The sequence below is a fragment of the Mixophyes fleayi genome, chromosome 6, assembly GCF_038048845.1.
Source record: "Mixophyes fleayi isolate aMixFle1 chromosome 6, aMixFle1.hap1, whole genome shotgun sequence".
Lineage (NCBI taxonomy): Eukaryota > Metazoa > Chordata > Amphibia > Anura > Limnodynastidae > Mixophyes > Mixophyes fleayi.
The window spans coordinates 176,490,614-176,508,826 of NC_134407.1; the positions used below are offsets into that span (position 1 = coordinate 176,490,614).

At 41.2% G+C, this 18,213-nt stretch overlaps 1 protein-coding gene across 1 annotated transcript; it reads left to right on the forward strand.

The window, feature by feature from the left end:
• Positions 1–6,053: 6,053 nt before the first annotated feature.
• HSD17B1 (hydroxysteroid 17-beta dehydrogenase 1) lies at positions 6,054–14,672 on the forward strand. The gene is made up of 6 exons (XM_075215375.1): positions 6,054–6,156; positions 8,283–8,444; positions 8,580–8,759; positions 9,375–9,468; positions 13,258–13,432; positions 14,502–14,672. The coding sequence occupies exons 1-6, from the start codon at positions 6,060–6,062 to the stop codon at positions 14,670–14,672; spliced, it is 879 nt and encodes a 292-aa protein (XP_075071476.1). The 5' UTR covers positions 6,054–6,059.
• Positions 14,673–18,213: the final 3,541 nt, after the last annotated feature.

Sequence of the window (18,213 nt, forward strand, 5' to 3'; positions counted from 1 at the left end):
GTTTTGCAATTTCTGACTAATTGTATCTAAAACACCCTAATTAGATGGCAAAAGTACAGTGTATATGGCCACCTCAACAAGGATGAGTACAGGATATCCTGAGTAAAATCATTCTAATAATAAACATATAAAAAGAAAGTTTACCAACATTTAAGCTACAATGTAAGAGTCTTAATTCTAGTCTTTAGATCTCCCTGACATTAACCCACATGTAAATCTTTGCTAGTAGACTTGTTTTACAATTATAAGCTTACCTTAGACAATGAAATGTAATATCTAGTAGAGGCAGCCACTGAAATAAACAGTAACTATACAGTGTACACTACACACTGGCTCACAGGCAGCTGGTAACTGACTATACTGTGCCCAGCACTAACTATTATACCCAGGCTGAGTGACATCAAAACAGCTGTTTATGATGTAAACCAGTCACATGATCAGTCTACTCAAAGCTGTTCAATCTCCACCTGCCTGCATCTTGTCACTGGGTGATGGGAAGTTATATTTCTGATCAGTGGATAATCACAACTTGTGTTCCTAGCAACTGGCTGCTGTGCAATCAAATATATTTTTCAAGGATTTTGTACACATGGGGGTAAATGTATCAAGCTGAGAGTTTTCTGGCGAGTTTAAAAAACCAATCAGACTCTAGCTATCATTTATTTAGTACATTATACAAAATGACAGCTAGAATCTGATTGGTTGCTATAGGCAACATCTCCACTTTTCAAACCCGCCGGAAAACTCTCAGCTTGATACATTTACCCCATGGATGTTCTTCAACGAGAAAATCAGTTAAACTTGTTCACACATTACATATTTAGCCTTTGAATTATATTTAAAGAACATTGAATGAGTGAGATAAATAAAATATACTGGTACCATGACATCTGTCACCAATGACAGTTATGCTCACTGGGTCCAGCATCTGAGTGGAGATGTATGGCCTTGTCCTTGGTGTGATGATGACACTCCTCGGCACCCCCACAATAATTCCCCACTGTCCTCACAAGTATTTAGATGTTATATATTTGTGGGCAGATGACTATGTGGGAGGCGGACACAGAGCTGATCTAATGTGCTGCCAACTCCAACTGCCGCCCGCATGCCACCAATAACAATACAACAGGCCTGGCCAATCACTGGCTCTCCAGGTGTTGTGGAACTACAAGTCCCATCATGCCCTGCCAGCTATCCGATGGCTATCTACTTTTGACATTATTATTCTATCTACAATAGAACAATAATATAGAAAGTAGGTATGGCTTGTAAATATAGGTGTTGAGATAGAGATGGATGAGAGTGTGTGACCTATATATTGAATAACAATATGGATCGGTAACGGGGCAATGATAAGTAACCATATAAATGAAATAGATTTCTAACTTAGAAATAATTATTGGTGGTCAATGGTCCAGTTTGGAAACAACATACTACACTATATTATGTTTCTTGTTTTTTCCCCTTCATACTTCAGTGGATGAATTGCACATCAATTAAAAGAAAACAAAACAAAAAACATGTAAAATTACTATTTAAAGGCACATTATGGAAGACTTTTAAATGATTAATTTTGACTGTAAAGCTAAGAGCAATATTCCAGATGTCTGTATCTGCTTCTGAACGTATAAGCACATATATTTTAGATGCCGCTGCACACCCCAAAAAAACTATATGCTAAAATAAAATTTATTTTTTAATACTTGTGAAGTTGTTAAAGATCATTCAGTGACATCTTATTCAGTGGGGAAAAAGCAGGGTCAGTGCATCCTCTCACCCCAAAAAAGTAAACAGGGTGTTCTTGTCTTTGACTCTGAGCAGCACAACCCCCCCAAAAAATATAAAATTTGTTTGTTAACAAATAAGATCAATTTTTTTTTAAATTAGAAGTATATTGGGGACCAGTGTCATAAAAATTGTAAGATAACATTCCCTCCTATCCCTATCTCATTGGGCGTTCCCCTGTTGTCGTAGCGGGCAGCTACAAGTAGCTCCAACTTGTTCAAGTAGCATTACTCCTCTTGGCGACCAGTACTGGCAATAATAGTACTTTTGGCAACCAGTACTGGCAGTAGTGGTATTTGGCAACTAGTACTGGCAGTAGTGGTACTTGGCAACTAGTACTGGCAGTAGTGGTACTTGGCAACTAGTACTGGCAGTAGTAGTATTTTTACTGTTACGATCTATACTAGTAAAAAAAAGGTAACGCAGGAAGAAAGTTGATGAAAGCGTACTCTAAATCCAAACACTATTTGTCAAATTCAATCTCAAAGATAACAACTCTTGTCCAAAAAAGGAAAATAGATATAATTCCATACAGCACAAAAGTGGCAAGACAGGGTTCAGAGCATGTCCACTTTTTTCTAGTAGGGGTCCTGTTACTGCAGGTACTGGTAGACAAATTAGAATGGCCATTGCAAAACAGAGTGTCTAACACGAAAAAAATAGATTCCCTAGAGAATCGCTGACGGCGCTAACAATCCACTGTACTGATACACAATTAATGAAAACTTAATATGTCAGGTGAAAAAACAGACAGTATTCCTGCAGCTTCAACCACGGCTCATCAATCCTTAGACAAACAAAGCATACAAATATGTGTCGAGCGCTGGGAAGGTCTGTATAGTTGACTCTGACTAATAACCATAGACTGATGCAGCCAAATGAGAAGCATCTGTTAATGTTGCATCCATTAGTCTAATATGTGTCAAAATGCTCGAAATGGCAAGTATATCATATAAAATGACGTCAATAAACATCAAATTTAAAACTGATTTATATAATCAAACAAAAGAAATAATAACAATAACACAAAATATAAACAAATCACAAATAATGAGTATATACCCACAGATAAAAATTAAAAACAATAATAAACCATGCCCGGGCAAAAAAATTGGTTGGTTCAATATGGATCCAAAATATATTGTCCAAAAAATACAGAAAAAATGACTATAAAGAGAGAAGCTTCGTAATTGTTATTGTAACACCAAGTCCTCAGCATAAAGAGACCGTTCAAATGTATATATCGAGAAACGGCTCTGGAAAAAGGGTATAACCCAACAGTGTAACACGAATAATGTCTTTGTTATCCACGGAAATTAAAAGAAAGGTAATTGCAACATTAACAGATGCTTCTCATTTGACTACATCAGTCTATGGTTATTAGTCAACTATACAGACCTTCCCAGCGCTCTACACATATTTGTATGCTTAGAGTGTCTAACATGGTCATGCGCCTAAACTTCCCATGCACCATCTTGTCGCTCAGAGTGTAGGTCTGTCACCTACAAAACAGTTAAATCAATGCCTGAAAATAGCACTGAGGTTGAAGAACAACTTGGGCACTCACAGAATCCTGAGGAGAGTCTAAGGCTATCCATGAGTGCTGTATGCGAGTCTAAGTTTTCCGATACTGACACTGTGATTATAGAGCAGCCTCCTTCTGGAATTCCTCAACCATTTGGCAATGTGAAGATCAGTAGCAGTACTAGTATTGATGATGATTTAAACCCAGAAATTGAGGAGGCTGCTTTGGAAGTTGCAAATGTGCAAGAGGATGAGAGGGATAATTGTGGATCTAAAACATGAACGTGATGTACTTGGTGGAGGTAATGAGGAAGAGGAGGATGATTGTGTTGATGTAAGGCAGCCACCAGTGGTACCACCTCATGCCCATGATTAGCTTATTATCATGCCAGGGCAAAAAAGCCCAATCCTCTGTTTGGAAATATTTTTATCCAAACCCAGACAACATTTGGCATCTGCGTTCTTTGTCACACCAAAATAAGTAGAGGAAAGGACATTGATCCTCTATGCACCTCCTCCCTATTACATCATTTGCAGCGAGATCATTCAAGTTGTGTTTCAAAATGTGGCAAGCAGCCCAGCATCAGCTACCAGCCAAATGGATAGACAGTCTCAATGCTCACCGGTGTCACCACTTTCATCATCAGCCTCCCCATTATTAGTCTCTAGTCCAGCATCAAGTTTTCCAATTCCCCTAATGCAGTCCATAATTCCCAAGATACACCCTTGCACGCTACAGCTGCTGCTGATGGGGGTGATACATCTATGCAGAAGGGGAGCAAGGAGAGTAAGCAGCATAGTTTTACACAATTGTCTGAGAAGCATTTGTAAGAGGAACCAAGTAGGACAGACAGCATCCCATTGCACAGCAGATCGCTAAAGATTTGACAGCTATGTTAGCATTAGATGTGCATCCAATTTCCACCATCAGTGCAGCAGGTTTTAGCCAATTAGTTGAGGACTTGTGTCCACGCTACCAAATTCCATCTCGATTCCATTCTCCAGAACATCAATTCCTCAGCTGTATCGTGAGGTTATTTCAGTGTGGTTTACAGTAACATTGTAATAATAGAAAGTTGATGTGTTTCCTGGTGTCTAGGAAAAGCAAGGGACTCTGTAGAAAGGGGGCACATCTGGGCTTGTGACAGACGTGTCAGCCTACATAGCTGATGGTTGTATTGATCTTCAAGGATAATTACCGATAACATTATCAGGGAAATAGTGCCCTGGTGAAGGTCCTTCGACAGAAGATTTTCTATAGAACAGTGGTGTACCCAGGGCCGATGCAAGGTCTGTAGGCGCCCTAGGCAAAATTTCAGGTCCCAAATGACAAAGCATTGTTTTAAACCTTTCCCAGAAGTCTATACGTTTGATCAAACTATGTTAGCTGTTGTTGGTCGTGAGATTAGTAAATTATGTTCTAGACAATAAAAAAACAGAAAAAAGCTTGGAAATGTCAGAGCACTCCAGTCGAATGTTAAAACTTAACTTTTATTACATTTCCTGCTCCAGTGGTTAAACCTGGTAATCCAGTCTCCTTGTTCCTGCATTTCATCAGCTATACCTGGACACCAGTATTTCCTGCTCCAGTACTCCTGTTCCTCAGCTACCCTGGTATCCTGGTTCGGTGGACTTGTGCTAACTGCCTTACCATTTACTGCATTTATTTTTTTCCTGTGACCTGTGTTAAAATAAAACCATTTTGTTTCATTGATACTACTCCCTGTGGTCTTCATATATGGGAATTCTGACAACATCCCTGTTGGAGCCAGAGCAGGGTCTTAACTTGGCAGTATCTGGTTGAGCTGGCCCCTGAGGGCAAGGAGTTGCCTGTAAATCAAGTATGTGAGGTCTAGGACTGCTTAGAAATCTCCTCCGCAAGAAGGCAGAATGATTTATTTATTCATAAGCTCTGAGCCCTCAAGAATAAATAAATAGCCATGTCTAAGTGGAGACAGAGATCATGGTGTAGAGGGGACCACGTTGGAGCAGAGGCCTAGGTGCTGCAGAGGCATAGATAGTGTAGAGGTCTGGAACCACAGGGAGGTCTGCCTAGTCAGAGATAGAGGATAGTGGAAGTGGGTAGTTCTGGAGTGTCATTCAGTTTTTGGGCAACTTGGTAGACACATTTGGTGCCACAGTGATTGTGGGAGTGGCCAGGTAAAACCAGGTGTGTGGATTTATAATGAGGGTGCTGGATGCAATTAATTCACACGTTTAACTGCAGCGCCAGTCATGCCACAGAATCAGCACCATAACTCATTAATTATTATACCTATAAATATCAAGAAGTAAATAAGTTTTTAAATAACAAATTACACTAAACCTATCTGGCCACACTGTTCTATCTTGCATCAATGAAATTAAATAATGGCGAAGTTGAAGATACATAAAACAAATTGTGAATTATATCCTGTATTGAGGCTACACCTCTCCATTCCAGGAAATGGGTTTTTTTAGCCCCAGTTTAAAGTGGAAAAGATATTTTATTAATTTTTACTGTGACATTCTGGTTCTAACTAACAATACCACCTTTAATACTTCATCTGCTTATATATTGTCTATTCTGATACATATACAAGGAGTAAAAGGAAAAGACGGAAACACCAGCTGGGTCCTTGAAGTACCAACTGTAGACATAACACTAGAGATACCAGTGCAGGCAGATAGTGAAGTATTGGCTTTACATCTTAAAGTTCCCAGAGAGACGAGTATACTGTGTAGGTTTGAGTCCCCAGTTAGCAGCTCAGATGGAGAAGACAGTGGTGCTGATTACAGGATGCTCCTCAGGAATCGGACTGGGTCTAGCTGTACTTCTCGCCTCTGACTCTCAGCAAAGATTTAAAGGTAACCGGCTTCTGTAATGTTTCTCTGTCTAGTTCATATTTTTCACCATAATACCTCACTTTAAGGATTCTTCTGTCTGTCACACATTGTGATCCTACCTAAGTGGTGTCGTCTAATCAGATAAGTTGAAGGTTTATGAAAGTTAAAAATTTCAGCTGTTCAGTGTTCCAAATAGATGTTCAGTTTCTCATGCCCAAAACATTGTTTCTTAGGGAAATCACAAGTGTCTTTGGTCCTTTTTCTTACAATACTGTACTGATCACTGAGGGGCACACAGGTTGGCATAATGACTAACATTCTGACATGTTTCCCACATATTGTGCTGATATATCTTACCACATGCAGTGTAGATTAGTATGAAACACATCATTAAATCCCTCCTAATGGAGTGAGTCCTGAGCATGGTTATAATATAATCTTATAGTGTTTTAGATATTCCTTCCTAATACATATTCCCTTCTAAGAATTATGGGAAAAAAACGCAGAGATAATGCCACCAAATGCAGAGAGAACTAGTATTGGGCATTTGACATTTTTGTTAATTGAGCCTATCTCTGAAAGCTCCTGACACTGGCCATTTACAGTGTGCATGTAGCACCTCTACCTAAATGTCCAGGGACAGTCTCAGGGATTTAAGAGTTTGTCTATGGACATTTATCCATTTTCCATTGTGTTATACCTAGATCAGCTGCATTTTCTGCCAATTCCTCATCCTCAGATTAGTATCTGTCAATGTATCTGCCCATGGTTTGTGCAAACCTCTTACATTGCTAAACAAAGAATTTTAATTTGTGCCATTATACCTTTGTCACATGGTAGATATGAATGACGTCCTATTGTATAATATATATAGTTTGAATTTAAGATTTCTGCATCACCAGCTGGTGGTACCACAGGTTTGTTTTATTTAAAGAATCTTGTCTCGTAGGAATTCCAGGAGCCTGCCAGTGAATTGCTGATTAAGATGCATACAGTACTCTCAATCAGTACTAGGACATGTTGTTTTGTAATATAAGGCTAAGTTACAAAATTATTTATTAACTGTGATCCATAAGGTTCTGTTTCACCTTTCTGCCTTTCTCTATTTGTAATGTCAACATTTATATTAGGAAGTATGTTTGTATATTAACATTGCTTTTTAAAAAAAATGTTGGGATCATTTATGCTTTTAATAAACATTGTTATATTTCCATATCATCGCTCTCAGTTTGTTATATTTTGTTGTAAACCACAAAAATACTCCACACGTGACATCATGACGCAAGTAAAGCTGAGTTGCCCCCATTTTATTATTCTGCAATTTCAATCTAAGGATAAATCTTGTCAAGCCTTCAAACGTATACAGTATGCCTTGCTGGCAGTCCATGTGCTAAACTCCATTAGAATTACATGTGAGAGGCAGGGGCTGAGGCATCCATTTAATTCTATGCCATTAATAAATAGGCTGTGGGTCTGCTATCATTTAAAACATCGGATACAGAGAGCATTAGTGACATTTAAAAATGAGGGGTGGGGGGCTTGATCATCCCCGAATCAGGCACACTCACATGATCAGTTCAGCCAGATCTGGCAAGACTCCGTCTTTGTCATAGTGACCTGTCTATTGAACTTTGCAGCTTTTAGCAATGAAGAAAAATGCACCTTAAAATTATAGTTGCAGTACAAAACTTAAATTGAGTTTTCAATATATTTACTCCTTTGATACAGTCGCTTTCTAATTAAAAAAGTGCTACGGAATATGCTGGTGCTATATAAATAAATGTTGATTGCTTTGTGTCTTTCCGCAGCTTTTTGGGTTTTAAAGACAAAACAGAATGTCACAGAAGCAGAACTGACGTTCAGCAGATGTAATTTGTGCAGTTAAATAACGAGATCAAGTAATTAAAAGAGTTGGCCTTTTCTAAGCCATGTTTCCAAGCACTGTTATTCGTCTGTAAGCAATCTTTAACAACCTGTCATTGCATACATATATTAATATTGTATAGGCACCTGCTCACTGCAGCCCATAGTGGGGCGGGGGCATCTTGATCTTGCAGGTTCAGCTTTTTTTCTAAATGCTGTAGTCTTATTGCATCAATCTGATATAGAGCCATGTGGAATGTAACTGCTCTGTTGGCTCTCTCCAGTCTATGCCACCATGCGGGACCTCTCTAATAAAGAACATCTGCTGGAGTGTGTACGTGACTGCCATGTGGACACATTTGAGATCCTGCAGATGGATGTCACAGACCAGCAATCTGTGTTGGCTACCATTGAAAAGATAAAGGAGCAGAGAGTAGACATTCTAGGTAAGGTGAGATATATAACAAGTTGTGTTCTGTGTGTGCTGGTAAATTAGATTGTAAGCTTAGTGGTCAAAGCGAATGAGTCAAATGAAGTTTATCACTGTACATCCTCTGATTCACTTATTCCATATCACACAGTATGCAACGCTGGTATTGGTTTGATGGGGCCCCTGGAATGTCAAACATATGACACCATGAAGAAAGTCTTTGATGTCAACCTATTCGGGACAATCAGCACCATCCAAGCCTTCCTCCCCGGGATGAAGCAGAGGAGGTCTGGACGGATAATCATTTCCAGCAGTGTGGGGGGGCTGCAAGGTATCAAAGTCAATACTAGAATTAGATTTTTCCACCACTTCTGGAATAATTAAGGGTTGCAGAATCCTGAACCAATTTATTATTTAAATCACTGAAAATAACTAAAAACTTTGTTTTGCACAAATGAAAACATATTGGTGGCTTTGAAACATTAATTGTCTATTTGACTGTCTGGTTAAAACAGAAAGAATGACTAGAAATTAAAATGGAATTATCTTGTAGTGGTGAGGAATACTTTTTTAACTGCTAGAATGCTGTTTAGCTCTCTCATTTGCATATGAATAGATGTGAAAGTGTACCTTTCATGTGCGCACAATGGAGTTAGCAATTGTGTTGGGTGAACCAATATTCACAAATATGCGACCAATCAACAAACTAAGAACTAGTGACATCATTCAAATCCGAGTGAGAAACTCTGCTCAAACAGATTTACTAACATTCTCACAAACACAAAGTCTAAAACTGGCACGTATGAAATTGATGACATAACATCGATTGAAATGTCTGATTTTGTATATTTTGTTTTCCCTCTGAATTACAGTAATACAGAACTGTAATGCAGTGGTCTCTGTGTATATAGGATTAATACAAATAGTATACCCTTCTCCATTGCAGGTGTCCCATTTAATGATGTGTATTGTGCCAGTAAGTTTGCGGTTGAGGGGTTCTGTGAGAGTCTGGCTGTCGTTCTACAGCATTTTAATGTACAGTGAGTATATGCAGCTTGTCCCTGTTTTTATAGGGAAACAAAGAAACATGGTCATAGGACCACTTGGGGAAAGGGGGGGGGGGGGTCCTGGTGCCCTGATTTCCTCCTGGTAACCCAATCCACCACTTATATAGTATAACGTCTATTCAAAATGAAAAGTCACCATGGAAGCCCCATACTACTCAGTGTCAGTTGAAGCTACTTGAATAGAAGGTGCTCTGTCTTCTGGCCTGAAAAATTTAGCGGCTGGTATTTGTGGAGACTGTCAATTACTGACGGGGGGCTGCAATGAGACCTATAGGGGGGGAGCTACAATTAGACCATTAGAAACACAATGTTGGTTTAAACAGAAATTTGCACTTCATCATTGCTTCAGATTTATAGAGATAGATCTTTTGTAAAGCGCTTTATGTATATATTACTTTTTCTCTCTTTAGGGCATATTTGGAAAATTCTATCTATCTAACACAAGATTGTCAAGAAACCCTGAGATCTGTCCTAATATTAAATGTCATTGATAATTAATAGCACAGAGAGGGAGTAAAATATGTGTTGTGTAAATATAGTGTAATTGCCTTCCACAAAAATGTGCTATTTATTTATATTGTGCTAACACCTGTGGAAAATATAATGAAAATATGTATGAGAACCTCATTGATGTGTGCAGCTGTTCAAGTAATTGTGCTACGCAGGGCCGGTGCTACGTATCCTTCTGGTTGTAATGAAGAATCCAGCTTCATGATTTTACCAAGACTATGCTCCTCTTTCTGTTTTCAGAACAACTTTAAGTACAGGACCTGCGGCTAGTGGTTGTCCCATTTGAGGTCCTCTTGTTGCTCACTATGCTCTAGACACACATATTTATTCTATCATTATATTTAGATCCATGCACACAAGATTTGCTATGCACCATGGGCCTCATTTTGAGTTAAGTGCAAATCCAACTAAAGGGTGAGTATTTGCACCAGCAGTGAGATAGGCATGGAGGTGACCTCAGTGAGAGATGCACGGAGGTGACCTCAGTGAGAGAGGCACGGAGGTGACCGCAGTGAGAGAGGCATGGAGGTGACCTCAGTGAGAGAGGCACGGAGGTGACCGCAGTGAGAGAGGCATGGAGGTGACCGCAGTGAGAGAGGCATGGAGGTGACCTCAGTGAGAGAGGCATGGAGGTGACCTCAGTGAGAGAGGCACGGAGGTGACCGCAGTGAGAGAGGCACGGAGGTGACCGCAGTGAGAGAGGCACGGAGGGGACCGCAGTGAGAGAGGCACGGAGGGGACCGCAGTGAGAGAGGCACGGAGGTGACCGCAGTGAGAGAGGCACGGAGGGGCAGCAGTGAGAGAGGAACAGAGGGGGCTACAGTGAGAGAGGCATGGAGGGAGCAGCAGTGAGAGGCACGGAGGGGGCTGCAGTGAGAGAGGCACGTTGGGGGCTGCAGTGAGAGATACACAGAGGGAGCATCAGTGAGATGGGCACGGAGGGGGCAGCAGTGAGAGAGGAACAGAGGGGGCTACAGTGAGAGAGGCATGGGGGGAGCGGCATTGAGAGGCACGGAGGGGGCTGCAGTGAGAGAGACAAAGAGGGAGCAGCAGAAAGAGAGGCACAGAGGGGGCTGCAGTGATAGAGGCACAGATGGGGCAGCAGTGAGAAAGGCATGGAGGGGACAGCAGTGAAAGAGGGACATAGGGGGCTGCGGTGAGAGAGGCACTGAGACACAGAGGGAGCAGCAGTGAGAGAGGCAAGGAGGGGGCTGCAGTGAGAGAGGCATGGAGGGGGCTGCAGTGAGAGAGGCATGGAGGGGCAGCAGTGAGAGGCATGGAGGGGCAGCAGTGAGAGGGGCACGGAGGGGGCAGCAGGGAGAGAAGCACAGAGGGGGCAGCAGTGAGAGGGGCATGGAGGGGGCATCAGTGAGGGGCACAGAGGGGGCAGCAGTGAGAGACGCACGGAGGGTCAGCAGTAAGAGGCAAGGAGGGGGCTACAGTGAGAGAGGCATGGAGGGAGCTGCAATTATATTTTTTGTATAAAGAGATGCAGAAACAGTGCACATGAGTGTTGTTCCTAATGGATGTCAAAACTATGACTGGGAAAAATAAAACAATGTTCTACTCTAACTCATCTAGCTCTATCATCAACTGTGGTAAGGTGCTATTGTGCACTACTCCAGTGTCTCTCCAGAGAGGTCAATGATCTCTGCTTGAGCATCTATGGGGCATATTTACTAAACTGCGGGTTTGAAAAAGTGGAGATGTTGCCTATAGCAACCAATTAGATTCTAAGATTCCAGTTATCATTTATTTAGTACATTCTACAAAATGACAGATATAATTTGATTGGTTGCTTTAGCAACATCTCCACCCGAAGTTTAGTAAATATATCCCCTTGTGTCTTCCAATTACCTGATAAAAATGTAATAAAGGAGAGATGGATTAATCAGTATCTTCAATTTCAAGTCTGTATTTTGAGTGTCAGGTTAGCACCTGAAGACCATCTGCAAAGCAGATTACTGGATTTTCCATGTCTTGTTAAGTTTGTTTAAAGGATAATCCACTAATAAAAATAAAATTTATTTTGCCTACTTAAAGTCATAATGCTGGGTATTGAAACTCACTGGAATAACTTCTAATACTTGAAAAAGGGCTCAAAATCAGCAGCTGGAAGACTCAGATGTGTCTCTTGCTGACATTTTGTGAATGTATGACACTCCCCAGCAGCATTTGTAACTGTAGAAACATCCACTGCAGTCCACAGTGTGGTTTCATGGTTTTAGACGATGTCTGCCAAATGGCAGCAACAGATATATCTGAGCCTTCAAACTGCCGACTTTGGATAGAAGTCCTATATAAAGTGTCAGGAGTTATTTCAGTTAGTTATGCACAATTCACAATAATAGGAGAGCAAAATATTTTTGTTATCATTGTGTTACCATTTAATTAAATAAACAAAATTGTACTTGCTATGACTGCACAGTTTGCTAGATCTGCTGGGTGTAACAGTCCCACAATGCATTCCTCTCTCATCTTACAACTGGCTTGTTTCAAGCAGGTAGTTTGTATTCTAAGTCCCTCCCCTGGGAACTTCTCATTCATGCAAATAGAAATTTAATGTGGGAGGGGCATCGACACCTACTTAGCCTGCTTGAGACAGACCAAATGGTAAAAGAAGAAGTGAGTGTAGTTTTCCGCCATCACAGCAAGTGGGGACCCCGGGAGATCTGACGAATGGTGCATAAACAGTAATTACCATTTGTTTTGTATAATAACTCTATAATATATATAATAACTCATTGAACTCAAACTGAAAATATTTTTTATAGTTTTGGGTAGAGTTCTTTTTCAAGGACATACACAAGTATTGTGGTAGAACTCCCTAAACAGTAAATATTTCCCTGTGCCATACCCACATCACTGTTGCCAGCAAAGGTTGGTGCTGTGTGTCTCTTGTGAGTAGCTTTTTGGGACAACCTTTGGGCGTTCATATGTCTCATTTTTTTGTAAGACATTTTTGACTTTTGTAACTGGAAGTCTACAATTCAGAATGCTTGTTTTGCCAAAATGTGTCAGTGTAGATTGACAAGAATAGTGTGTAGACTGCTATACCTGAAAAAGAAATATAAGGTGGCAATTATAGTCTGTGAAATGAAAATTCATCTGGCGCTCTAAGTTAAAAGAGGTGCCAGCCCTAGAGAAGGAACTGGCAGTGCAAAAAGGCACCTACAGGGTTAAGACCAGCTCACATACAACATCCCTATGACATGCTGTGTTTTCTCTCTCTCTTGCTGTCCTCTGATGCAGCGTGAGCCTCATTGAGTGTGGCCCTGTCAATACCAGTTTCATGAACAACCTGCAAGTGAGTGACAGCCAACTGGAGAGCGTGGACAGTGACACCCGATCCTTGTATGCCCAATACCTGCAGCATTGTCAGACCATCTTCCAAGATGTGGCACAGGACACAGACGAGATCCTGCAGGTTCGTTTGTCTCAAGCGCTCTGACGCACAAATGTCCGCACTTACTCTTGAGAACAAAAAAATTTACGCTTCTGATTTCTAGTATAATACACACAAAAAAGATACTCGTATATTAATTAACAAAAATAAATTGATACACAATAACTAATTATAATATACAAAAAAGTTATACACAATATCCAAACCGCATGTTGTACAAACAATCATGTCATAAAAGCAGAATGCCTATGCACACAATACAGCAAATAGGGGTAGTTTTATTTCTTAGACCAGTAAAACTTCTCAAATACTTCATGAACTAAAAATGCATGATATTCACAGTCTAACCCTGTATCAAATACAATGGGGATCCAGCCATTGGACCTGAATAGCAAGCAGCTGAGCCTATGTTCCATTAGGCTACACATATGTGCAGTAAAATTGTCAGGATGTCTGAAATTTGGGCTGAATGGCTGGAACCTTTGGAACTGAATTGGTGCAGACTTTAAGACCCATGAAACACAAAAAAATGCTTCCTTCTTTGCCTTGTTGTGCACTGAGTGGACCATCCAGACGCTCTGGTGCAAATTCAAAGCATATTGCAGTGCACGTCAAGTGCGCGTCATAAATTACCTCCACTGTGTCTATTGAGCCCTTATTTCTTCAACTCCTGCAGTCTTTGAAGTAACTCCATCTTTGGGCTAGGTTTACTAAGCTGCGGGTTTGAAAAAGTGGGGATGTTGCCTATAGCAACCAATCAGATTGTAGCTTTCATTTATTTAGTACCTTCAACAAAATGACAGATAGAATCTGATTGGTTACTATAGGCAACATCCCCACTTTTTCAAACCCGCAGCTTTGTAAATCTAGCCCTTTGTCTCTTCCTGCAGCACTGATGGAGGTATCATGGGGTAGCAATAAGTGCTGGGCACCATGCATGCTCTGCTACCCTCAATCAAGTCATTTTTTCTTATTTTAAAATATGTTATGAGCTAAATTAAAACTGTATTGGACGGCCTACAATTAGGTACAGAAGTATGTGGGCAGTAGATTATTTACAATTGACTATTATTTTATGGGTGTTTTGTAGGTGTTCCTGGAAGCAATTGAGGCTCATGTTCCATCACTCCGTTACTTCACCACCCAGTTTTTCATGCCACTGATCAAGCTGAAGTTATCAAGTGCGAGCGGATCATCGTATGTTCAGGCCATGAACAAGTTTGTGTTTTCTGGAACCAAGCCAAAGGAAGAACGTCGATAAAACACAGAGCTGGACCAAGGCCGTGTTTGTACCACAATGACCTTATATTCATAGTCTGGTGTTCTTCTGGCCTGAATCACACAACCTGATATAAAATGGAGAGATTTGCAAGTGGTATAAATGTATTATTTAATTGTTATTTTTGACCATGAACTTCCTGATGCTGCCCTGGTATTAATCTTTCATCAGGCAGTAGAAGGTTAGGCACACCTATGCTACCTTACAGTCTAGTTCACCCAGGTCTCCCTTTGTTGTCAACACAGAACAGTGGCAGGTGACATTTATACCTTCAGGCACCTGAATGAACCTTTTCATTGGCCACATTGCATAACACATGGAGCTAAACGCTCACCAATCAGTAATAGTGACCTCTACTGGCTATAAGAAGGTACTGCATAACATGCATAAACAGTGGGACATCACAATAAAAAGGTCTATCCAAACTATGGAGCTTTTGCTGCGGAAATTTATATCTGCACTACCATCTACGTGATCAATTTTATCAAGCTTCTCCTTGCTCCTTCTGGAGCCCTAAGGACTGCTTCATAAATCTGTTATTCCCAGGGCTGCACTGGTTCTGTAATACAGAGTGTCAAATTATATGCTTGTCACTTTAAAATGCCTGTGGAGGGAGTGTATGAGCCCCAACCTGGTTTTTGGTCAGGGCTGTAAGAACAACCAGAAAAACTGTTGCATGGAGCAGCATCTAGGATGCAAGGTGAATTGTGTTTAATTTGACACAAAATATTAGGGGAAACAATTTAAACTGTTCCTACATATATTCTGCTATCACAATTTTTTTTAATCCTTTCTGTAAATTTAGAGTGGTGGATTGGGTTAAACTAGTGCACAGTGCTACAGCAATTAGGATATACTACGTGATATGCTACATGAAAAATATACACTTGACACATGGTGTGGAAAAAAGAGTATATACTTGTGAATATTAACCTTAGGTGTGCCTTTGGTTACTGATGAAGAGTACATAAATAATCTATTATTTATGTTTCATTTTATAATATATGAAGAGATTCAGTCACAATTGAATTAGCACACTAGCTTTGCACAAAACCTTCCCCCTCCCCCCACTGGGAAAGCATGGCTTATAAATACTTGTAAAACCAGTCTCCATTTGGTCAGTAATTAGCATGTGAATAATGTAGCCAGGTTCTAAACTCTGCCCACAAGAAAGGTTTTTACTGTACAAAGATAAATAAGCCCTCTCTTCATGCTTGGTGCTCGGACTGAGGGGACATGCTGCCTTGTGCTCCTAAGTGAGCAGGCCTTAGGCCCTAACTAGTATGGAGTTTGATTGGAGTGTGTAAAGGTGAGTGTGAGAATGGATTTGTAATGTGTTGTTGAATGGAGGATGTTCAAATGTTACATGGGAATGAATGATTATTTGTTGTAAGTGATATGAAAGTTTGAAATCTGATTGGAAAGATTTTGGTTAAATGCATGCCTTGTTTGGGATAGATTGTTGATATAAATGGAGACGTTTGTGTTATACATGGTTCTGTATTGGTTAAGCTTTGGTCATGGAAGCATTAGTGTTATACATAGTCCTGTGTGGTTTTGTGTTGGTTTCAGGAAGTGATCAGATTGTTAAATAATACGTTTTGTTGGCTGTGTTGGTTTATGCATAGAAAGCGCAGGAAGTGATCAGATTGTTAAATATAACATTTTGTTGGCTGTGTTGGTTTATGCAGTTTAATGTACATGCATAGGAAGTGATCAGATTGTTAAATATAACGCAGATTGATCTGGTTGTAACCATGTGTTTAAAAATGGCCGCTGGACTTTGAGTGAGGTGTGCATGCTGGTCTGTATGGATTCTCCCCTCCCCCCTTCACTACACAATGCACACACACACACACACACCTTTAGACAATAGTTATTCAAAACACACACACAGTTACATATATATGTATATTACAGGCAATAAGTGTTATATATTGCACAAAATCTATATTTTGTGTATAATATTGTTATGCTGTTTATTGTTCTATAATATAATACAACACACTTTAAATGAATTTATATCTTGTTGTGGTTATTCTTGAAGCTTGTCGATTTAAGGGAATATAAGAATGATATTTCTTGGGTTAATTTAGAAATACCTTTTGCGAGGAGTTGGTTGACGGTAATAGTCATATATATATAACGGTACTAAATGGTCATACATACATTTGCCAGAATATTAAGGAGATTGAAACCCAAAAGGAGGGAAAAATCCTTTAACAGTTACTATGGTTAAACTTACCATTGAAATCTGGCTGGCTGTAATTGATGACAACACAATCATACCAGATGATATCTTACCATTATCGCTACGTGTGGCAAATGTCATTCAGAAACATGATAGTCCAAGAAATGTTTGATCAGCCAGCAGTGAGAGAGGCACGGAGAGGCTGCGGTGAGAGAGGCACGGAGAGAGGCTGCGGTGAGAGAGGCACGGAGAGGCTGCGGTGAGAGAGGCACGGAGAGGCTGCGGTGAGAGAGGCACGGAGAGGCTGCGGTGAGAGAGGCACGGAGAGGCTGCGGTGAGAGAGGCACGGAGAGGCTGCGGTGAGAGAGGCACGGAGAGGCTGCGGTGAGAGAGGCACGGAGAGGCTGCGGTGAGAGAGGCACGGAGAGGCTGCGGTGAGAGAGGCACGGAGAGGCTGCGGTGAGAGGGGCACGGAGAGGCTGCTGTGAGAGAGGCACGGAGAGAGGCTGTGGTGAGAGAGGCACGGAGAGGCTGCGGTTAGAGAGGCACGGAGAGGCTGCGGTTAGAGAGGCACGGAGAGGCTGCGGTGAGAGAGGCACAGAGAGAGGCTGCGGTGAGAGAGGCTGCGGTGAGAGAGGCACAGAGAGGCTGCGGTGAGAGAGGCACGGAGAGGCTGCGGTGAGAGAGGCACGGAGAGGCTGCGGTGAGAGGGGCACGGAGAGGCTGCTGTGAGAGAGGCACGGAGAGAGGCTGTGGTGAGAGAGGCACGGAGAGGCTGCGGTTAGAGAGGCACGGAGAGGCTGCGGTGAGAGAGGCACAGAGAGAGGCTGCGGTGAGAGAGGCACGGAGAGGCTGCGGTTAGAGAGGCTGCGGTTAGAGAGGCACGGAGAGAGGCTGCGGTGAGAGAGGCACAGAGAGGCTGCGGTGAGAGAGGCACGGAGAGGCTGCGGTGAGAGAGGCACGGAGAGGCTGCGGTGAGAGAGGCACTGTCAGCATTGAAATCAATTGAATTGCGATGTGTACCATGGGCAATCCTAATGAATCAATTTATTTTCTGATGCTCAATATATTATGTTTGTCAGATTTAGATTGTTTTGTGTGTATATAAATTGTTCAATTAACAGATTGTTTGTGATCTTTCAATTAAATTTAATAAAATCATTGAGTATGTTGGTACCATAATGCTTCTTCCTGTTGTATATTATGCCTGTCATGATGTAGATTGTACATGGTGAGAGCAACTCTAGGTGACATATTTGCCTCACCGGACATCCATGTAATAATGTCCCACATCATGTGTTACACGGTGGTTCCAAGTGTTTAGTTGGATAG